The sequence below is a fragment of the Microtus pennsylvanicus genome, chromosome 15, assembly GCF_037038515.1.
Source record: "Microtus pennsylvanicus isolate mMicPen1 chromosome 15, mMicPen1.hap1, whole genome shotgun sequence".
In the NCBI taxonomy this organism is placed as follows: domain Eukaryota; kingdom Metazoa; phylum Chordata; class Mammalia; order Rodentia; family Cricetidae; genus Microtus; species Microtus pennsylvanicus.
In genome coordinates, this window is record NC_134593.1 from 24,735,439 (window position 1) to 24,759,318 (window position 23,880).

Here is a 23,880-nt window from a genome sequence, read left to right on the forward strand (position 1 = left end):
ATTTCAAGCTAACTCTTGAGGTCTCCCTCTAAGTGAAGCACTTCTGATTCCCAAAGCAATCGTCAGTTTCTTGCATCAGTTTAAAGTGTCTCATGAGACAGGCTAGAGGGAGGTGGGCAAATCCGCCTCTCCAGGCTACAGTGTTAGCAGCAAATTGTTCTCCAATATTCTTCATGCTTTGTTTCAACGCAGGCTTCTCATGGAAGAGCTGGTGAATTTCATCGAAAGAGTGCCAAAGGCCCAGTCTGCCTCCTTGTGGAAGAATAAGGATATACAGCGGTGAGAATACCCTCTCCTTGTTGGCTACAGAGCTTCACGAGGCTCTTTGGGTCTCATTTTGTGCTTCAACACAGACCTTGTTAGGATGAAAGGTGAAAGGGCTTCATTTAATTCACAGAGTCAGGCTCCACGCTGGGTGTGGGAGTTTTGGCTGCACATGGCTCTACCATGGAGATTCTGGCTCTCATGATTCAGGTCACTTGGGTCTTGCCAGGAATGTCTTAAGAGAGATTCACCACAGTGCTGTTGACACTCAGACAGTAAAAAGCTATGGATGGCAAGATGGCTCCATGGATGAAGTTGCTTGCCAGCACCCTGAAGACCTGAATTTGAGCCCCAAGACCTGCATGGTGGGAGGAGAGACCCAAACCTCACAGGTTGGCCTCTGGCTTCTACACAGGTCTTGTCACATATACACCCATGCACAAACATTATACCACAGTAAATACTCAAAATAGTTTTTAGAGTAAGAAAATAGTGTTTGCTACTTGAGGAAGCTGAGGTGGACATTTCTTAGAAGATGTCAAGCAACTGGAGGAAAAGATTTTCTTATATAAAGTCTGGGGGCTGGGGTGATAACTCAGTGGATAAAGTTCCCACATTCATGAGGATCATAGTTGAGAACCCCAAAACACATGTAAGAGTGAGCAGGTCATCCCAGCACTTATGAAGCAGAGACAGGCTCCCTGGAGCAAGCTGGCTAGACTGGGTAGAACTGATAAACTCTGGGTTCAGCAAGAGGTCCAGCCTTAATGAGGATCATAGTTGAGATCCCCAAAACACACCTAAGAGGGAGCAGGTCATCCCAGGGAAGCAGAGACAGGCTGCCTGGAGCAAGCTAGCTAGACTGGATGGAACTGATAAGCTCTGGGTTCAGCCCAAAGGTTCAGCATCAGTAAATAGTGGGGTTATGTAGTCTCTTACCTGTGAGGTTGAGGCTGGCTCCCCATTGAGTATGTGCAGGTCAGGAGTAAAGGCTTGTAAGGAGAATGACATGACCATATTTGTTTTTGAAGAAAGGAACTCTGGAAGCAGCATGGGAGGGAGGCAGTCTGCAGAGATGGACACTGGGAGACCAGCAGGGGGATCATTCCGGAACAGATAACAAAAATCTGAATTAGGGTGGTAGTAGTGAGCAGGAAGAAGACTACAGCTTCAGAGAAGCTTCTGAGCTGAGATTTAAAGGGAGCTGCAAGATAATAAACAGAAAGGCGAGTGGAAGCCTAGGGACAAAGGGTGTTTCCCAAAACACAGGTTTGCGGGTGGTGGTGACATGCCTGTAATCCCAGCACTCTGGACTGCAAGCCATGCCAGCCTGGGCTGCATAAACAAATTCTAAATCTGTCAAAGGTACATGCTAGAAACCATGTAAAGAAAAGACAAAGGAAAGCAAGTGGTAAAATGGAGATGAGCCCTGGGTGTGACTATCCCTAGAGTTTTAGCCAGAGTGAATGCAAGGACTAAGAGACTAACGTCAGAGGTTATGGAAAGGAGAAGTACCACAGAGGGAGCAAGGGGTGGCTTGACTCCTCGTCCACTTTGACCTCCACCGGCAGTGCCGAGGACACCAGCCAGCTCTGGCTTGGGCTGTTCAACAACCCCTGCTGCTGCCCCCGCCCTCACCTTCTGCTCTTAGCACGGAAAGCCTGGAGTTCAAATTAGTCTGTGCTTCCTGACCATTCCTGATCCTGTCCCCTTTTCCAGTTGCCCTGACCTTTACCCCCACATCAGTGATAATGGCAGTCACCTTGGCTTCCGAATGTCTTTGATTTTGCTGGTCTTCCTGTGAGAGAGTGTGTGTGTAGCGGGGTTACCCTGTTTTTGTGTTCTAGAGTTTAGGTACAAGTCTCCTCTATGTGTTCCTTGTGTGTGCTGCTTATTTAACCTGTGGCTTGCTTTTTCTGTCAGTGTTCTAAATGCGTTACCAAGGATAACTAATAATTTGGTGAGGTAAGCAGCGGCCTTGTTACAGTTTACAGGAGAGAAGTGCCAAAGACATTCTTAACCTCCCCAAGGTCGTCCCGCCAGTGAAGTGATAGGTCCCGATAATTCGGGCTACAGCATTCATACTCCCACTCCGCTGAGTCGCTCTTAGAGGGCGTGTCCTGCAGGCCCCTTGTGTGGTGGAAAGGGAAGCAAGTGTGCTGCACCCTTCCTCCTGTCTTGCTTGGATCTTCTGGATGTCTCCTTGGTTAGTAGGATGGTGTGCGAGTGTCTTCACATCGCCTGGATGCACCCACAGCCAAACTGTCTTATCTCTGTTTAAATGGCCTCCTTCATCTGGCCACTCCCACACAGTGATACATGGTCACATCCCCTCCTTGTGTTTCATTTAAAGTCTCAGCTCCCTTTCTTCTCAGCCCTTAACTGTGCCACAGTTTGCCTTGAGCACACTGGACCCCATGGGACCCCAGGTCTCAATGACCTCCCTCCTTAAAAATCATAAGGTTGTGTTATCTTTCCCTGGAATAGACCCATACGCCTTGCCTCCCTTACTTATTTCCTCTTGTTAAGTTTATGTCCTGTATACTTAGCTGCAAATCATTTTGGCACATCAGAAGTAGTATTCAAAGGCCGGTGTCCCTGACTTCCCAAACCCTGGACCAAATCTTCAGAGTCTTCATTTGCCTTCTCTGTGACCTTAAGCAAAGTCCCTTTTCCCTTCTTGCCACCCATTTATTGTAAAACATAACAAGATGACTTGCTCCCTGAGTAGTGTCAATATGTATTAGGAAGAGTGGATGGAGCTGGAAAGAAGGGAGGGTAAGGGCAGTGGCCCTGGAGGTTATTTGGGAGATGCTCAGCAAAAAGTGTTAGTTGAAACAGAACCACCAACCGGTGGACAAAAAGTAGAAAAGGAAAAGGCACCTTGGAAGAGGAGTAGAGACACTGCACACTGCTGGAGAAGGTCCCTGTGCATTCTGGCCCTGAGTGGGTCTTGCATTTTGGCTTTGGAACACATGATGAGCCTTCGCTATTGATGGCAAAGGGGATAGTTTCATTATGGGAAAGAATATGCTGAAGTGAGAAAGCAAAATCTCCAGCTCTGTTCTTTTTCTATCATGGATAAACTCAGCACAAATATTAGAACTTGCATGAAAACTGGAGCACTCTTTGAGGCTGGTGATGACTCATTAAGGAAGGAAAGCACCTTCCCTGCAAGCACGAGTTCCCACCTCAGCACGTTCCTTAAGGCCAGGTACTGTACATCTGTGACCTGGTGCTGGGGGAGGGGTAGACAGAGACAGGCAGACCCCAGCGGCCGGCTAGCCTGCAAGTCTAGCGTAAATAGCAAGCTCCAGGTTCTGTAAGATTTTTGTCCCAAAAATAAGGTAGAAAATAATAGAGGACATTCTATATCAATCTGTGGCTCTCCCTTCCCACTCAAGGAAACACATCTGTGTGTGTGTCTGTCAGGGTGGGGGTACTGTTATAGCCCAGAGAAAAATATTCTTTTTAAAAAAGGAAGCAGAACTTTTTTAAAAGGCTCTTTATTCTTTAATTGGTATCAGACAGCAGAGTCTAGAGTTTCTCCTTGGGTTAGGTACTAGAAGTGCTTCGTTGGTTGGCTGAAGGGTTGGGTGCTGAAGGATGCCTTCTACCTTTAGGTTCCTCTGATACCTAGTGTTCTGAAGGACCAAGGCATGCTGCACTGAGAACTGGGTTTCTATGGCCTAGTTTATTGAATGTTTCCCCCCGGGGATGCAATCAATGACTTTTCTAAAATAGAGGCATGAGATAGGGCCTGGACTGGTTGTCACACTCTTGATTGAAGCATCTGGGGGCATACTGAGTGTGTCTTGGTTGTTTAGAAATGTGAGCCGCCAAATCTACCCTTTTTTCCTTTCCTTTCCTTTTTCTTTTTTCTTTTCTTTTTTTTTTTTAAGAAGTTCAAATCTGGCTGCTTTATAAGTGATTTTTAAAAAATCTTTTTTAAGTGTTGGCTTACACATTAAAATAAAATCTTGTGTGATTCAAGCAAATCACTGGGTGTTGGATTTGAAACTTGAGCCCCCTAATTTTACTTCAAACTACACAGGGATTCTCAAAATAGATCTTGGTCAAGTGCCTAGAATTAATGCATGTAAGTAGTTGGAGTTAGTAATAAGGCCATCAAGTAAAGAAAACAATAAATTAAAAATTCTCAAGCTCATTGGTCAAAAAAAATCTGGCAAATTCTCTTAAATCATTTGGAGTTGGTTTGAATTCACATTTGATTTATTATTAGGATGTATATTCAAAAATCCTATTAGTCTTGCTTTCGACAGTTGTGTGACTTTCTGCCTCAGTTGACATGTCCCTGAGATTTATGCAGAAGATGGTAGCTATCCTTCTTCCTAATTTTGACACTACAGTATACTCTTCCTAAAAAAAAGAAATGGAGTTTTGAAGAGAAAACCCACACAATGGAATTTTCTTACATAAACCTTAAAGGTTAGATTTTTAATGAGCAGTTTTAAAATGTTCCACCTAAGAAGCTACTCTGGTGTCTGGTATTTTTAATATGAATATTTTATGAGGTTAGATTCCATGGTCATAATTAAGAATAAATTTTTATTAGGCATTACTAGGTGTGATGGTGCACACCTGTAATTCTGGCACTGGGTAGGTAGGGATCAGAGGCAGGAGAAACTTTCAAGGGCAAGCTGGGATACTAGTGAGATTCTGCATTTTAAAAAACATGATAAAAATCATAAGATATTGTCATAATCTCATAAGCGTTATGGAGTTAAGAACATAAGAGGAAGGTTCACTGGCTTCCAATGCATATTAAAGGTGTTATTCTTTCGCTCTGACATTCCTCGGCTATTTGCTGAGGAATTTATCAGGCCTAACTATATAATAGGACAAAATTTAGAAAGTATGGGCTTAGCAGTCACACAGAAGGGAGGGAGAATTTAGCTCAGTTTCTTGGTAGCTGAATCAGTTCGTTTCTTCTAAGCTCTATTTTCTCATTTGTAAAATTGAGATGGATGTTAACCACTTTGCAGGGTATCGAGTAGATCAAATGAGTACTGGGTAAGCGTCTTAAAATAGTTCTTACCTACTTGGCGGTGGTGGTGCACGCCTTTAATCCCAGCACTGGGGAAGGCAGAGGCAGGTGGATCTCTGTGAGTTGGAGACCAGCCTGGTTGGCAGCATGAGTTCAAGACAGCTAAGGCTGTTACACAGAGACCCCCTTGTCTCAAAGGAAGAGAGAGACAGAGACACACGCACACAGAGAAACCAGTCCTTACCCCCTTTAGTAAAACATTTGGTGGTGTGGTTTGCATGAGAAATATCCCCCATAGACTCATGTATTTGTATATTTGCTCCCCAGTTGCTGGTGCTGTTTGAGTGGTTATGGGATGTATAGGCGTTGCAGCATTGCTGGAGGAAGTACATCATTGTGGAACAGACCTTTAGAGGGTGTGATCTTGCACACCTCTGGGGGCAGGCTTTGAGGGTTTCTAGCATCTCCCTACATCCTGCTTAGTCTCTATGCTTCCTGTTTCTGCTGCTGTGCCTTCCCCACCATTACAAACTCTAATCCCTAACCCTCTGGAACCAACCATAAGCCAAAATAAACCTTTTCTTCCTTATGTTTCTTTCAGTTTTACAACAGTGATAAAAAGCTACTAATTATGGCAGCCAGAGCACACCTGCCTTCTAGGCCAAATTCATCTGAGATGCCACCCTTCCTGTTAAAAGCAAAGAGAGCCCACACTTGCCTCTGTTTTAACATTGTCAGCCATGCTTTTTGAGACTTGATGGCCTCTTCTGTAAAATACATAGAATTGAATTATCTCTAGGAACACATACATTACAATTTTAGAAGATATCTATGGGAAGGGCTCCTCAAGGTGGGTCTTCACAGAATGGCTGTACTTTGATGGAGTACAGACTGTTGAGCCTTGTGATCCCAAGTTTTAAGACAACAAGTTAACCTTTGAGGGACCAATTGATGACACCCAAACTCCAAAGATATTGATGGGAAAAATACCTTTCTATTATTTCCTACTGAGACTCAGAATTGGTGTGGTTCATCTGTCCAAGAGTCTGTCCTGCTCAGCAAGTCTACTTAAAAACCAAAACATAAAGAAGAGTTTGCTTTGTTTTCTTTTAGTGACTGTAGAGTTGAGGCAGAGATCATCTGGACCCCCTCTCGAATAATGTGTACCATGCTTTGCTGACCATAGTAATTGCCTTTGTTTTTTCTAGAGACAATTGGGTCTGAAACAAAAGTTCAGGGATTGTAGTGTTCCCAGTTAATACTGAGACATGTCTGGTTTGAGCTGCACTTTTGAGAAGCTCAGTATAGAGCATCCAGCCTGCCCCCAACCCATCCCTGTGGCACAGATGTCACATGGTCATTACTGAGAGTAGACACAGCTTCTGCTCTTATATTCTGCCCATTTGTTCAACAAACACTCAGAACCCGATCAATGTGTTCATTGTCTGCCTTTAAGTGGTCCCTATGGGCCTAAAGGTCTTAACTCTTTAACAAAAACCCATGATCTTAGGTTACTGGTTGTGCTGGTAAGATGCGGGAAGAGGCAGTAGAACTTTGGCTCAACGTCAGCAGCCCTGGAAAGAAGTTTATTGGGCACTCAAGTGCGATAAGAAAAGAATGAAACGAGAAAGTACTTATGAAAAATTTAGGCTATGAAAATTTGACTTTGATAAATTAGAAAGCCAGAAACAGAACCAGTTCCCTCTGGGTTTCCTTATCCTACTTATCCCAAATCAGCTAATAATCCTAATGGCTTTAAGTGGGTCTCTAAGTGCCCTGCTGTAAGTGTGACCTCACATACAATAGGAGGCTTAGGGAAAGCTCAGTCTGACAAGATGTTAGGAGATAGGTATATATGACAGAGAGACCCAGTGTCAGGGGAAAGTTCCACCAAATTTTAAGACATAGAACCCCTGAATTTGAGCTTACAGCCCAGGGCTAGGACTTTGTAGGCTAGGTTGGTTCAGAGTAGCAAGAAACTATTCTGGAACGAGTAATGGGGTAAACAAAAATAACTGGCTTGGTGAAAATCAGCTAGTACACCAAGAAAAAGACAAAAGCTCTTAGCATTAAACCAAAGAATAATGAAGTTATTTTTAAAAAGCTAACAGTACATTTGACTACCCCTAATTTAAGACTTTTGTGTAGCTTACAAAAAAAAAATCCTAGATCATTTTTGAGAATGTAGTTGTCAAACTTTTATGAAAAGAGAACCTCTATAAAGATTTCCAAGTAGAGAAATGACAGGTACTCTGAGATCTATGAGACAGCCGGGCGGTGGTGGTACACGCCTTTAATCCCAGCACTGGGGGGGGGGGGGCGGCAGAGGCAGGCGGATCTCTGTGAGTTCGAGACCAGCCTGGTCTACAGAGCTAGTTCCAGGACAGGCTCCAAAACCACAGAGAAACCCTGTCTCGAAAAACCAAAAAAAAAAAAGAGAGAGAGATCTATGAGACATAAACAGTATATAAGGCGCTAGAATAAGCTATCCAAAGAATTTAGGCACTGTTGTGTGTATCTATGTAAATATGCATGCACACATATAAATATATACACCATATATTACTGTATACAGTTAGTCGTGTGTATCTGGGAGTTTTGTACTCAATGAATTCAACCAACTGCTGATGGAAACTATTATTCCCTGAACAGTAAAGCCATTTGCAGTACTTTCATGTTGCACTATGACCATACACTATGTATGATCAGTAACCTAGAGATGACCTAAAGTAGTAGACCTGTCCAACTTACTAGAACACACTGCTGAGATAAGAAAATTGCTTTATTGGGCCCTGAAGTTCAGGCCTACTGTCAGTTACATGGCAAGACTTACCTCTAATTTTTTAAAGAATCACAAAATATATTAGAGAATTTGCCCATGACTTTATAAATACTGTGCTATTTTGTAGAAGGGAGTTGAGCATCCACAGATTTTGGTATGTGTCAGGGATTCCTGGTACCAATACCCTATGGAGCCTGAGGACAATTTTATATTTCTTAAGAAAATAGATTTGACTAGCCCATATCCTAAACCCAGAACTCAGGAGGCAGAGACAGGCAGATCTCTTGAGTTCAAGGGCAGGCTCGTCTACAGAGCTACTTCCAGGATAGCCAGGATTATACAAAGAAACCTTATCGGGGGGTGGGATTAACACCCTCACTATATGTCACTCTGCTGCTCAGTGTGTTTGGGGGACAGTAGAGCCTGTGTGTGTTCAGTTCACCAGAAGTACTTCAACCTAGATTGTATAGCCAGCCTCTAACAGATCAATCTTCCAGATTATTCCTCATACTTTTTAGAACAAGAATGTTTGTTCATCAAAGAGATGTTTTTTGATGGTTGTATTAGCAGTCACATTTATCTTTTATGAACACAAAGAGAATGTGAGGTGTTAAGTAGAAATGCCTGGTGTGGGGTATAGCTCAGAGGCAGAGCATAATCTACAGTGTGCAAGGGCCTGGGGGACGGAAACAACAGGACAGGGATATCGCTCAAGTAGAAATGTTCTGTGTTAGAGTGTTAAGGGGCTGGAGAGAGAGCTCAGTGGTTAAGAGTACCTGCTGCTCTTGCAGAGGACCTGGGTTTGGTACCCAGCATCCACATGGCCGCTCATAACTGCCTGTAACTCCAGTTCCAGGGGATCTGGCTCCCTCTTCTGGTCTTGTTGGTATCACCCACCCACATGATGCACATGCACATGAAATTTAAAATGGAAAAACATTTATTTATTTTGGTTTTTCAAGGCAAGGTTTTTCTGTGTAGCCTGGAACTTGCTTTGTAGACGCGGCTGGCCTTGAACTCAACAGAGATCCACCTGCCTCTGCCTTCTGAGTGCTGGGATTAAAGGCATTCACTACACTGCCTGGCTGAAATAAATCATTTTTTAAAATAAATCATTTTTAAAGTATATCTCAAAAATGATGGGAATTATAAACTTAAAAGCTTCATCAAAAATTAGTACAAAAGAAAGTAGTAAAGGAAGGATAGAGGACGACAAAGAAGTGGGACATACAACAAAAATTAAAGTGGAAGATATAGTCCAACTCTCTCGGTAATAAAAGATAAATGTGAATGGACTGGACAGTCCAATTGGACTGCTGGGATTATCATCCTAGGTTCAAAATAATAACTAGCCAGATGTTGGTGAACGCCTTAATCCCAGCACTCGGGAGACAGTAGGCAGATTTCTGAGTTCGAGGCCAGCCAGGTCTACAGAGCAAGTTCCAAGACAATCAGATGTTAAACAGAGAAACCTTGTCTTTAAAAAAAATCATAATTAAAATGGAAATAGAAACATAATAGGAAAAAATAACAAAATCAAAAGGTTTAAAAGTAAGTGTGGGTATGTGGGTGCCGTTGGCGCCTGTGTGGAAGTCAGGTCAACTTTTGGAAGTCGGTTCTCACCTTCCACCTCCTTAAAGCTGGGTCCCTCACTTCTGCCACTACACTGCATACTCTCGGCCAGCTGGCCCATGGCCTGCCGATTCTCCTGTCTCTTTCTCCATGTCACAGAGTCCTGGGATTACAGATGCCCACCACTGCATGCAGAGTTTTACCTAGATTTCAGGGATTGAGCTCGGGTCATGAAGCTTGTTCAGCAAGTACTATTACCCACTGAGCCACTACATACATCCTGGTTTTTTTGTTTGTTTGTTTGGGTTTTTTATCAATAAAATTGACAGAAAAAAAAGAGAAAAGACTCAAATTATTAGAATAAGAGAGAAGAGACAATAATACTAGCATTATATAAATGATGATTAGAAAAGAACCCATGAGCCAGGCGGTGATGGTGCACGCCTTTAATCCCAGCACTCGGGAGGCAGAGGCAGGTGGATCTCTGTAAGTTCGAGACCAGCCTGGTCTACAAGAGCTAGTTCCAGGACAGGCTCCAAAACCACAGAGAAACCCTGTCTCGAAAAACAAAAACAAACAAAAAAAAAGAACCCATGAGCAATCCTATGCCAATAAACTGACCCACTTAAGTAAAGTGGTCATATGACTAGAAATATCTATTAATTGATGGCGTTTTCACCAGGTGATTGACATTATGGTGTGCTTGCAGGCTGCTGCCTTCTCCTCTCAAGGATGCAGTGGAAGTGTCAACCTGGAGAAGATGCTACACAATGCAGGAGGTGAACTCTGCCCTGAGTAAAATCCAGCTGGTGGGATATTCTCAAAAAATTGTGAGTGTTGAAACCCTTGTGAGTGCCTTCATGAGGGCCGCCCCTGTGTTGAGTCCCTGGGGACGTGTGGCTCTCTTTGTCAAGCTGCCCTGTCACCTGTGTGCTGATTCCAGGAAAAAGGGATGTTGGCAGATTTTCTCCACACTCCTCGCTTTTCGGTGGTACTCGTTTGTCACCCCCATTCCCTGACACCAGTTAGAACGGCCAGTTAGCCATGAGTCTGGAGACCTGTCCCGTCCTGTCACCCGAGAAACCAGACACAGCTTTGCCTGTCTGAGACGTAGACCATGGGAAACAGACGCAGTTTGCCACGGGTGACTGGAGAGTCGGCCTAGATGATGAGGATTCCTGTTCTGTTGTTGGCCTGCACAGAGCCATTCAGAGCTGAACCTAACCTAAAGTGGACAGGAAAAGTAGCCTTTGACCCTTGGCTCAATGCCTAGGCCCTGTGTCTCTGGTAACAAACAGTGAGCAGAGCCCGAGGTGGCAGAGACTACAGGATTGCTTCCATTGTCCACTGCACGGGCTCTGTTACTTCCCTTTTTCTTCAGTTTGCTTTAAAATAAGGACATTTCAGTTGCTCTTTCCTTTGAACTGACTTAGCTTGCTGACAGCTGGCATGTTCTCTGTGTGGTTTCTTCTAGGAGCTTTTTGGTGCTGTTCAGGTGACCCCTCTGAGCTCTGGCTATGCCCTAGGAAGCTCCAACTGGATTATCCAGTCCCATTATGAGAAAGTGTCTTATGTCTCCGGATCCTCCTTGCTTACCACACACCCTCAGGTAAACTAACATTTCGTCATCAGCATGTGCCTGTTTGATTCAAATTCAGAATGTCTCCAGTGTACTGTGAGCAGTTTTACACCTTCATAATCTCTGTTTCTTAGATATTCTGGGGAGTTAGAACTGTTCAGTCCTTACGACCAGGATTGTGCTTTCCTTGGAAGGAATTCTGTTGTCTCAAGGTCACCTCTGGGTTGATGATTCCTGGTCCTCCCAAGACCCTGCCTGGCCTGATGTAGGCCATAGAGATTGTTGACTCTTTCAGCACATACTAACTGCGCAGTACTTACTGAAGGCAGGTGTCAGGCACTAATCTCAGTGTCAGGGTTGAATGACCACCAGGCAAGGTCTCCGCTTGTACATCTTGTCTTCAGTCGATAGTGTCTAAGATTAAGATGAGTAAGGAAATGTGCTGTGTGATTTCAGACTGCGGTAGGAGTCCTGCGAACAGCGCAGCAGGTTTATTTCGAGGGGAATGGAGGTAGTCTAGCAGGTTTATTTCAAGAGGAATGGTGGTCCATCTGAAGCCAGGATTGAAGAGCCATGTGAAGCTGTGGGGCAGAGCCTACAGAGATGCTGATGAAGAAGAGTCCCGGAGCAGAGCAGGCAGGGTGTGTGAAGAGCAGAGAAAGTTCCCTGTGACCACGGTGTACACGGTGTACAGGAAAGGAGCAAGGCCAACTCACACGGGCCTTTGTAGACCGTGATGAGGTCTGGTTGTTTTGTTTTGTGGTGCAATTGTGGTGTGTATTCTTGTAGTGTGGGTATGTGCATGTGTGTACACATGCATGAGGAAAAGGATCAAGGCCAGGTGTCTTTTCTTGATCCATCTCTGCCTTGATTCCTAGAGCCAGGCTCTCTCACTGAACTTGGAGCTCACCAATTCTGCTGGACTGGCTAGCCAGTGAGCTTCATGGATCTACCTGTCCCCAACTAGATAGGTTACAGGCATGTGACATCAGACTCAGCTTTTTAAGTGGGTGCGTGGGATCTGAACTCAGGTCCTCATTCTTATCCTGCAGGCACTTTACCCACTGAGCCACCTCCCAAGCTCCACCCTATTGTATATTTTGTTTCATTGAAATAGGGTCTTACTGTCTAGACCAGGCTGGCTTTCAACTGACGGAGATCCACCTGCCTCTGTCTCCCAAGCGCTGGGATTAAAAGTGTCCCATTGTATTTTAACATGGAGGGGAAGCTATTGTATATTTGGCAGTAAGTTACACATAAACATTGTTATGAATATAATATTTAATCTTCGGGTTTTGTAGAGAACTTTCTGTTTGTTTTTTTTAAGCGCTGGTTCTTTTGTGGTTGTAAAGGAAGAGTGCTCAAGATAAGGTAGTCAGATGCTGAACATACAGATAACTTGTGGGAGTCCCTGTCACATTTTACCTGGAATTGGTTACTTTATGAATGTAACCTTACGATGTTTTTTGTCTGCATAATAAACAGAAGTTGAGGCTTAGACCAGGAGCCCAGGCCCTTCTGCCTCCTTTGTAGTTCTGCCCTCTCCCTGACAGTAGCTTTGGGCGATGCCATAACCACCTCCTCCTGTCTCAAATGTGCTTTCCCTGTGCTCTGCTCCTCATGTTTTAGAAATACTTGCTGTATTTGTGACAGATAAATGGATGATTTAATCATGATATTTGTATGTGTATGCATACATATACACCTTACAGAATGACTAACTCAATTATCTTACTCCATTTTCAAAGAGGAGAAAACAGTTCTGTGCCCTGTATGAAACACTAGGTGCTGCTACCTGCCTGCAGTGTTCATTCATGTTTTCTGTTGGGGCGGGGACAGGGTCTCCTGTGACCCAGGCTGGTCTCAGACAGCTAAGGATGACCTTGAACTCTGTCCTCCTGCCTCTACCTCCAGAGTGTCCTGACAGGTATACCACCTCCCCTGACTCATATCTTCTTTTATAACCAAGTTTTATCTCAAGGTCTACAGGAGACAAGTTCCTGTGTTTTCCTGTAGCTAGCAGAATTCTGGGCCCTTCCCGCTTACTGAGATCAAAATCCCATCAATGTCATCATAATCTGCCTCATTGAATCAAATTTTTTTTATTGGCAGCTTCTTTCATTCTTGATGTATTCTGCCCTAAAAGACAAGAGGATGACTTGGCTGCCAACTGCTCTGATTTGTCCTGCTTAGATCAAAACCTTTACAGTACAGTTGACGTAATTTCCAGTAAATTGTCCTTACAAGGGCCATAAATTTAAAGGGAAAATAAGGTCTTGAGAATAATGAGCAACATACCTAAATAATTGGTTTAATTTCTAGTTGGCAACCTGTACTATATGTATCAAAGGAAAAAAATAGATTTTTCCTTCACCCATATTGTTGGTTTTATATTGAATATGTGGGAATAAAGAAGTTTTAGTTTGAAACGCATGATGGTCCACTGTACAGGTTAAGAAACTGCCAGGGATGTGTCTGGCCCACACCTATTCTGGGGAGAAAATTAATTAATGAAATAAGCCAGGTTTTATTGGGTTACAGACACACCTGTTTGTGAATCGCTTAGAACTCGGCATATGCTGTGACGGCAGATTTAAAGTTAAGCTTCACAGAAAGTCTGCTGTCCTCTGGCCTGCCTGATTGGAGCCCCTGTGAGCAGAGAGACACAGCACAAGCTGCTGCAGTGGTCTCTAAAACAAGAGTACGAGACTTCTGCCTAAACTGGAAGCAGCGGGAGTGGAGAGGTGGCTTTGGGAAAACACAGGCTGAGCCGGAGAATGGTAGTACATGCCTTTAATCAGCAGTTGGGAGGCAGAGGCAGGTGGATCTGTGAGTTCAAGGCGAGCCTGGTCTATAATTCTACAGTGTAAGTTCCAGGACAGCCAAGGCTACACAAAGAAACCCTGTCTAAAAAAAAGAAAGGAAAGATAGGCAAGTCTTTAATGCTGGGGTGACAAGATGGCTCACCAGGTAATGGCGCCTACTGCCAAGTCTGATGACCTGAGTTCAATACCTGGGACCCATATGGTAAAAAGAAAGACCTGACTCCCACAGGTTGACCTCTCACCCTGCCACAAGTGCACACAAATGCTCACAAAACCATGACAAATTTCAATGATATTTTTAAATGGAGAGCAATTACTGGTGGCCACTGTCTTCAGGGGAGGAAAAATGGAAGTAAAAGGTTCTGTGCACGAGTGACATTGAGAATAAGGATAATGCATTTGACAAGGAGTTGGCAAGGTGATCATCTGTCTCAGAAGTAGGTTGTAGATAATGATGGATGTGAACAGAGACAATATTAGTAGAAGTACAAGACCGGAACCTGGGTTGAAGGCAAGTGTAGAAACAAATTGGAGAATCATCATACTTATTTTGATTGTATAAATAAAAGGCCAAGGGCCAAAGATCGGCCAGTAGGAAAATTTTTACTAGTAGGCTGTGAAAGGAAGAAAAGCAGCCTTGTGCAAGTATGGGTAGAAAGAGAGAAGAAAACTGAGGCCCTAGCAAAGAAGAGTATCCCGAGCAGGAAGGAAGGGCACAGGTTCCCAGCGCTTACTCGGCAGCCATGCCAGCTGTGTGGCTCCAGTGCACCCTTCAATGGTGTCATCTGCAGCCCCGCTCTTGTGTCCCTTGCTTCCCCTTAGAGCGGAAGTCTCCAGTCCCACTGTTCACACAGGCGGTGGTAGCCGGTGATTTGTCGTGAAGTTTAAAGGTGGTACTTTTATAATCCCTGGATGAGTGTGTTCATGGTCCACACCTATTTATGAAGGAGGTTTTTTTTTTTAGGCCTGCTCCTTATAGAATGTCTGAGATAACCGTGTGCTCTGTAGACTGTACATGAATATTTGTTCTCTGTTCTGCCCTTAACTTCCTTCCTTATATTAGGGTTAACTCTGTTCTACCCCATTTAACTCTCCTGTTGGAATTTGGTATGCAGTGCTTTGTGCTTCATCTTAAATAGGTTATAATGGCCTCTACCGTCATCACTCCTTCAACACCCAATGGTATTTTACTGCATTTTTGATTTTAGTCTATTATACCCAGTTAAACTTGGGTTAGACAGGATTGGTTTTTGGTTTTTTTAGTCTATTCTATCCGGTTAAACTTGGGTTAGACAGGATTGGTTTTTGGTTTTTTTTATTTCCCAGTTTTGTTGCTGTTAGCACAATTAATTGTACATACTGATGTATTTCACCGTGCTGTTTCCACACATGCATGCAATGCATATTGATCATATTGAGCCATTGTTGGCTCGCACTCACCACCCCTCTTCCCAGTGCCTTCTAATCACTGTCCTCCTTTGGTTTGGGATGGGGGAGTGGAGTGTGGGTTTTTTTTTCCTTTCTGCACATGAGAGAGAACACAGAGTACTTTGCTCTCTGTGTTTCTATAGCTGCTAATTTCCTAATGTACTGTTCCATTTGCCTCCATTTCGCTGCACATGACAAGACTGCTGTTGTTCTAGCTGAATGGGCTGTGTTGCATGGATAGCTGCCATATTCTCTTCGTGAGTTCATGTCTTGTGAGCACTTACATCGAGTTCATATATTTGCTTTGTTTTCTCGAGGTCTTGTCATAATGTGCATTCCTCCCATAAATCTAAAGAAAATATTTTAAATTTTAAAGCCCTTAAAACTGTTGTTCAGATTTAAAGTAGCCACTCATTTTCCTGGTTTCACTTTGTATTATTGACAATTTTTTCTTTTGGATTTTCTCAAAAGTTTTGTTGTTTGTTGGTTTGTTTTGTTTTTTTAATTCACTACTTTGATGTGGATGCTCCATGGTGAAAGTTAAATGTCATACAATTTTGACTAGGGCCACAAGAAAGGTACAAGCAGGCCCTGAATTTGTTGGAGCTTCTGGCTCACTTAACTTGGCCCCAGGAAGCCAGGAGAGGAACACAACAGGCTGGCATCTGTGTCTTTCTCCTTTGGCTGTCTCCATTGTTTGTCTCTCTCTCCTCTCTCTCTCCCTCTCTCTGTCTCTGTCTCTCTCTCTGTCTCTCTCTCTCTGTCTCTCTCTCTCTGTCTCTCTCTCTCTGTCTCTCTCTCTCTGTGTGTGTGTGTGTGTGTGTGTGTGTGTGTGTGTGTGTGTGTGTGTGTGTGTATTGGCTCCTCAGGAGCCAACGCTATTCCCTAAGCGAGGGCTTAGGAATGGAGTGTCTAAAAAGGCAAGGGAAGACAAGATGGTAGATGTGACCTTTGCAGAAGTTCTGATAGGGAGGAGCTTTTCTCCACAGTGCAGCTGAATGTTGTTATAAGACCAAAAGTCCACTGTGGGAGTCCAGGGCTGCAGCTAGGAAATTGGGGAGTTTTGAAATGGTGGGGTTTGAATTGGTTTTGGGGGGGCAGAGTTGTACTTGATGGTCTGGGGGGTATTTTTTTTCTTTCCTAGGCAATAAGTCCTTAACTGTTTTCACTTGTTCCTTCTTCTCTGCCATCTGGGTTTTTTTTTGTTTGTTTATTGTTTTCATTATTAATTTTTATTGAGCTCTACATTTTTCTCTGCTCCCCTTCCTGCCTCTCCCCTCCCCTTCAACCCTCTCCCAAGTTCCCCATGCTCCCAATTTACTCAGAAGATCTTGTCTTTTTCTACTTCCCATGTAGATTAGATCTATGTATGTCTCTCTTAAGGTCCTCATTGTCGTCTAGGTTCTCTGGGATTGTGAGTTGTAGGCTGGTATTCTTTACTTTATGTTTAAAAACCACTTATGAGTGAGTACTATAATAATATGTCTTTCTGGGCCTGGGTTACCTCACTCAAAATGATGTTTTCTAGCTCCATTCATTTGCCTACAAATTTCAAGGTGCCGTTTTTTTTCCTGCTGTGTAGTATTCCATTGTGTAATATACCACATTTTCCTTATCCATTCTTCAGTCGAGGGGCATTTAGGTTGTTTCCAGGTTCTGGCTATGACAAACAATGCTGCTGTGAACGGTTTTGGGGTTTTTTTTCTTTTTTTTCCCATAGGATTATCTGTGGTTTACTGTGTGTGTGTGTGTGTGTGTGTGTGTGTGTGTGTGTGTGTGTGTGTGCACCATTCTACCTCCATGTATGCCTACAGGCCAGAAGAGGGCATCAGATCTCATTACAGATGGTTGTGAGCCACATGTGGTTGCTGGGAATTGAACTCATGACCTCTGGAAGAGCAGCTAGTGCTCTTATCCTCTGAGCCATCTCTCCAGCCCTGTGAATGATTTTTAAGGTATAAAGGGCCTTCAGATTTCTCTGCATCCTTGCTGACCTCTGTTTTCACTTTCCCTTGACCAGGCTGCCGTTTCTCCTGTGTTTCAATCATCTAGTCTTCTGCACTGTGGCTTCCTTTCGTTGTACTTCCTGGATCCTGTTTCACAGCTAAGAGTGAACTCACTACCTCACCTTAGGAATCTCCTCCTGTATTTTCCCTACCCCTTTGGCCTTCTTGCCTTCTATAAGTATTATCACCAAAAGCCATTCTGTGTTTCAGGCTGCTGACTTCTTATTGCCTGCCCTGTTCATAGGATTCACTCTGACCTTTACTGCATTTTCTCGGTTATACTCTGTCTCTTTACTGCTGGCCTCTGCACGTGTACACGTATATATACACATACACCACCACACTTGTACACACAAAATAATAAAAGTTAAGTGGAAAGGGAAAGAGACTTTTGGGAGGGAAGAGGAAGGAAAAGCGGTCATGGAGAAGCGAATATGGTCCGTGTGCATTATATATGTGAATGAAGATGTTTTATAAGTGAATGTGTGCTTATAAATTAAAGTTAATTGTTAGAGGACTGTTGTAGAATATTATTTTAAGGTATGTTACTTTTTTATGCTGTGGAACATTTGTTTAATGATGCAAAGATGTGTTTGATTAAATGAAATTTACCTGTGGTCAGGAGGCTGCGTCAGCAACTAGCTGACAGGAAGTTGTAGGGAGGAGCCCGGTGGAGAAGGGCTTTTAAAGAGAGGCAAGGAGACGCACGAGAACTTCTTGAGAGACACGAGGAGGTAAACTTGGGGAGCAGAATTCCACCTCAGCCTTTGAGTCTTGAGTTCTTTAGAGGGACAGAGATTTGTAGCTTTGAAAGAGTTGGTGCCTGAGGGAACAGAATTTCAACACTGCGCTGGTGCCAGCAGAGTGGCGGTTGCTGACAATAGCTGTAGCTTACAAGGCAGCAGCAATTTAAAAAGAGGACAGTTGGCGCCCCTGTTAGGCACCAAAATGTTGTTTGATTTTTTTTTTCTCTTTTGGCTTTTTGAGGGGCCCTCCACCCAGCTCCCAAATAAATCACACAGAGGAATGCCCACCCTTGGCTTGTTTCTAGCCAACTTTTCTTAACTTACCCTAACTACCTTTGCCTCTGGGCTTTTCTCCTTCTCTCACTTCTGTATGTCTCACTTTCACTCTTACCCCATGGGTGGCTGAGTGGCTGCCCCATGTCCTCCTCCCCGCCTGCCAGGCCCTCATAGCCTTGCTCCTGCCTCACTATTGGCTGTTCAGCTCTTTATTAGACCATCAGGTGTTTTAGACAGGTAACGAATCAGAGCGTCACAGAGTTAAAGAAATGCAGCATGAACAAAAGCAGCACACCTGAAAATAATATTCCCCTGCAGAGGACCAGTACAGTAAAACCGTTCTAACTAGGCTTGCAGTTTGGGGTTTACTGTTTTGTTTTTATGTATATAAATGTTTTGCCTGTGTGTATGTATGTCTCTGCAACGTATGCACGCCTGATACCTGCAGAAGTCAGAGGAGGGTATCAGATCCCCTAGAACTGGAGTTATGGATGATTTTGAGTCACTGTGTAGGTGATGGGAACTGAACTCCACTCCTCTGCAAGAGCAACCAGTGCTCCTAACCCTGATCCGTCTTTCCAAGCCCCCTAAACTTGGAGTTTTTACTGTTTTATTCCATCTGTTTATAACTATCAGTCTGTGAGCTAGTTTTAATTCTTAAACAAGGGAGGTTTTTCTTTTTGTGATTAAACAAAATATTCCCCCTTAAGCACTCATCAAGTGGCTGTTGACACCAGTAATATATGCATTTATCTTGATGAAGTACAGATATTTGAAGTGTCACCTGGGCGTGGAGACTTTCAGTAAAGCCTTTTAAGCTTGTGTCTGTCCTGGAGCCTTGGGAGTCAGTAAGGCTGTCTCTGCTTAGGGCTGAGATTACAAACATCTGCAAACCTGACCGCCAAGTGTCTTGTAATGATTCCAGCTCAGGCTGCTCACACTAAACACCACCCTGCATTTGTTTGTGGGTTTTTAATATTCTAAAGGAGATAATAATGGCTGAGGCTCAGAGGTCACGTCAGAGTAGTTCACTCCGCATTTTGTTTTCTTTAGTTCAGCCATTCTTAAACTTTTGAGGTCATGGCCCTTTCTGACCACCTACTTAAATCTACAGAGCCATATAGAATCAAATACACGATTTCAGGGAATCTGGTGGCCCTCTGAGGTCCTCCTCCACCTCAGTCAGTTTAGTTGGCTATCTTAAGCCAAATATGTCATTTACTACACTGCTGGGTCCCCTTGTCACCATTGTAGCTTCCTTCCGGTACACACAGGAAGCAGTCCAAGGCTCATTGTGTCGCTTCTGCTAAAGCCATTTTGCCCCCTACCCGTGCACACTTACTTCCTTTTGTGGAAACAGAAGTACATAGGGGTGAATCTGAGAGGTTCTGCCCAAGAAGAGGAAAAGCTGTTAGATGCATTCGTAAATACCTGCAGAGAGGAACCAAGTCTCTTACTGCCTGTTCAGCACTGAGCTCTCTCTGCCCAGTTAAAGAATTTCTTCTGGGTTATGTATGAGCAGTTTGTAACAGGGCCATACCTTGTTACTTCATGAAATAAAGAAGCCCATGTCTCCCTCCATACTTTGATACTCAAAGGAGAAGCTCTCAAGAGTTATGGATTCTTGGAGTTGACAGTCTAGATTTGGGGCTTTGCTGGGCTGCTCTGCAAAAGGAAGAATAAGATATCTTCATAAAGTGTGCGGGCCTGCACTTTTTCGGGCAGATAGTCACAAGAGGAATACATTTGAAGACTCTCTGGCCTCTCGGTTCTTATACCTTTGTTTACAGTCAAATCCTAATTTATGCAGAAAAGCAGAATATTTTAAGTGCTCTGAAAATAATCACAGTTTAAGTGATAGTAGGTAAGAGTAATTGCCAACATCATAGAGAATGGCATGTGATGTGCAGATAGAGTGTGTGAGCCGCCTCGACTCAAGAGTCAGCTGAAGGAGGTGGTCACAGGAAATCGAGTTCAAAGCTTGCTCAAGGTCATAGGTAGGACTAGTTGAGGAATTGGGAACAGGCATGAGTGCTAACCCAGTGTTCTTTCTGGTTCCTCCAACCCTTGCTACACAGGTGAACGACCTTGCCTCTGTCTTCCCATGACATGTGCTTGTCTCCTTAGCAATTATTCTGAGAAGGTGGTTATTTAGTGCAGATGTGATTCCCAGTCAAACAGAAGCATTTTCCAGAAACTTGCTAGAAATGCAGATTCTCAGGCCCTGCCTGGGAACAAACCAGAAACTGTAGAAATGAGCTCAGCGGTTCTCTAGCACACCTTCTGGCGACCCTGATCCATGTGGAAGGCATGTGCATGTCATTCTCAAGAGGGAGCACTGGAAACAGGAGGCCTTTCCTGTGGCTGACAGGGAAAAGGTGATCTTAAATGTCTAGTTCTGTAACGGTGGATGTGAAGTGAGACCACCCAGTCATGGCAGATTGTTGCTAACTCCGGAGCTGCTAAGCTTTCGCTGTGGGAGAACTTGCTGCTGGACTAGACCCACAAGGGAAGCATTTGATCTTGTCCCTTTGCTCCTTGTAGATGACAGTCGCTTTCTTTTGTCTTTCAGCCCATGGACCAAGCTTCTCTCAAAAATAGCGATGTTCTGGTTCTCACAGGGCTGACGCAGATCCCCACTGCCAACCCCGACGGCATGGTGGGCGAGTTCTGCAGCAACCTTGGTAAGGGACTTCTCAAGACTGATCTTGGGGTCTGCATCCTAGGCTTATTTCTCATTTGAGCTTCACCCTTTTCCTCCAGTCCTGCCCTCTGGTGTCTCTTTGAAGCCTCCCTGCTCTCACTGACTTCCACCCCTAGGTTCCTCCTTGAAATGCACTGTTGGCCAAAGGAGCCATTCCTAAGGATTGTAAATCTGAAAATGTGCTAAGAGTTGTACAGCCATATATCCGAATTGGTAGCAGCTTCTAGAAACATAGTCGGCATTCTCTCACAGACCGTGTTGGCTAACCCCTTCCTGTGGTGGGTATGGCAGGAGATGCGAGCTCATACATCGCAGCGGGAGAGTCACACCCCCTCACGCTGCTTTGCAAATACTAGCCCAGCAATGACTCTCACTTGAAATTCACACCAGTGAGAAGATGGATGCATGGAATTGTTCTCGCTGATGTTTGGTTGCTTTTATTTTTCCTTCTTTTGGGAAAAGACTGAATTGAAAGCCCTAGGGATGGTTTCTGTCTGGAAAACATTTTTTCCCCTTGGTAAAATTGTCAGTGAAATCTTGCAATCCCATTCCTGTCTTAGGAAAGAAGGGTGGCTCCTGTCTATGTCTGTGCAGGCTGCTACGACAAAGTGTCATCATTGGGGTACAAACTGACAATGTGACCACCTCATAAACGGTCAAGGGGAAGGCTTTTATTGTAGATATGAGAGAAAGAGTAGCAAGAGGCATCTGGAAGAGTCCAGAGGAGAGAGAAAAAGAAGTAGACTGAACATGGACAGAACTGTCTGTGAGAGAGGGGAGAACAGAGAGAACACAGTGTGAGAGAAGCAGGAACAGCGAGGGGTGGGGGAGCCTAGGAGGTGAAGGGTGCTTAAGGTGGAAGAGGAGGTGAGAAGGGCCAGGGTGCTAACATAGACTCTGAAATGTGTAACGGGTACTTGTGATACTGAGGGAGCCTGGAGGCCAGCATGGACTTTGATATGCCAATAGACGCCACAGTAGCCATGTGTCCCTTCTGCCAGAAGTAAAGGAAATGACTCCATTTGGTAGATGGGAACCGGTTTCACAGCCACCAGAAATCCCCCTATTGTCCAGATTGAGCTCATTTCTGGATATCTGTACTGCCTTTTAGAGTTTGGGGACTGGAGTTTCCTTTGGATCTAACAGTTGGGTGACTTAGGCAGTGAGCATTTGTCTCACAGCCCTGAGACAGAAAAAAAAAAAAACCACACTGTGTGCCCAGAGACAGTGATGAGAACATCAACCTTCAACCCTGCATTGCCCTGATGTCTGCTTCTCCGCAGAAGTAGATGATGTAAAGGCGTGGATCATAAGAACAGGCTGTGGCAGGAAGGCTGAGAGAGAGAGGAGAGCGAGAATAGCGGGGTCATAAAGAGAGAGAGTAGCTGTGCAGAGGGAAAGGAAGTTTAGGGTGGGGACATGGCCAGAAGGGCCGGGGTGCTACTAGCCGGAACTTTGCAGAGTGTAATAGGTACGGCGATACTGAAGGAGCCTGGTGCCACAGGTTGGTAAGGGAAATGACTCCTTTAGTTCACGGGAACTGGTTTCACCAGTGCCTGAGGAATGTTGGCTTTTGTCTAACTGTCCGAAATCCTCCTGCAGTCCAGGTGGAGCTCGTTTCTGGATATTTGGACTCCCTTTCAGAGTTTTGGGAACTGGAGTTTTCCTTGGTCTGACAAAAGCTACCTAACAAGAACTTGTCTCAAAAATAAACAAAATCAGACATAAGAAAACAGAAGAAATGTAATTGCTGTTTTAAAGGCTGCATTCGCCCTTCCTAACACTGTCTGTTTGGTACCGTCTTCTCCTTCCTCAACTGTTCTAGCTCTGACGGTCCGGAACGGAGGGAACGTGCTGGTTCCCTGCTACCCGTCGGGGGTGATCTACGACCTCCTGGAGTGCCTGTATCAGTACATTGACTCAGCCGGCCTCTCCAGCATCCCCTTCTACTTCATCTCCCCTGTGGCCAACAGTTCACTGGAGTTTTCCCAGATTTTTGCTGAATGGTATGTCAGCGTCCTGTCTCTGAGTTCTACTTCAGTATATTTAGTCAGTAAGAGTAAAAATAATCGTGATGTCTTAGAGTTCTGGAAAGTGTGTGTGTATGTGTGTGTGTGCCTGTGTGTATGTGCCTGTGTGTGTATGGTGTGTGTGTGTGCGCACGCGCTCATGCCTGCCTGTCTATCTGATCAAAAGACTGAACTACTAAAAGTCAAATCCCTTATACTGCTAGAGTTTAGATGCATACCAAGGAGAGAATGAAAGCGGCTTAAATTACTCTGGCCTCAAAACAACCATTGCTTACTTTCCTACCTACTACAAAGAGAAGTTCCATTCTGAAAGATCTTCACCTTGTTGGAGTTAATTAACTATATCTGATAAGAAACGCTACATTTTTATTTTATTTCCATAGCCCATTTACCAAAGTCGTGTTTTATCATATCAGGAATCTGATCAAATCCTAGGGCAGATACTTAGACATCATGAGGTTACTGAACCCTCGTGGTGTATGGTAAGTTTGAGTCTTAACTCCCCTGGCCAAAAAGAGGGAGATGGAAGTAGTAGTTACTGTTACAATGTACTTATTATTTCTAAATATTCTGGAACCATGAGACACACAGTAGAGTATGTCCAATCATTTTTAGTAATATGGTGGCCAAATGGACACAGCATTTACTAAGTTTCTCACT

The 23,880-nt window shown here is 44.1% G+C and overlaps 1 protein-coding gene across 3 annotated transcripts in view; it reads left to right on the top strand.

The window, feature by feature from the left end:
* The window catches only part of Ints9 (integrator complex subunit 9), an 80,383-nt gene that overhangs the window by 38,701 nt on the left and 17,802 nt on the right, over positions 1–23,880 (top strand). For all 3 annotated transcript variants that reach the window (XM_075949431.1, XM_075949434.1, XM_075949433.1), the window contains 5 exons: positions 193–279; positions 10,336–10,456; positions 11,101–11,235; positions 21,059–21,170; positions 23,016–23,196. In XM_075949431.1, the coding sequence (XP_075805546.1) occupies positions 193–279; positions 10,336–10,456; positions 11,101–11,235; positions 21,059–21,170; positions 23,016–23,196 (636 nt within the window). The remainder of the gene's footprint in view (positions 1–192; positions 280–10,335; positions 10,457–11,100; positions 11,236–21,058; positions 21,171–23,015; positions 23,197–23,880) is intronic.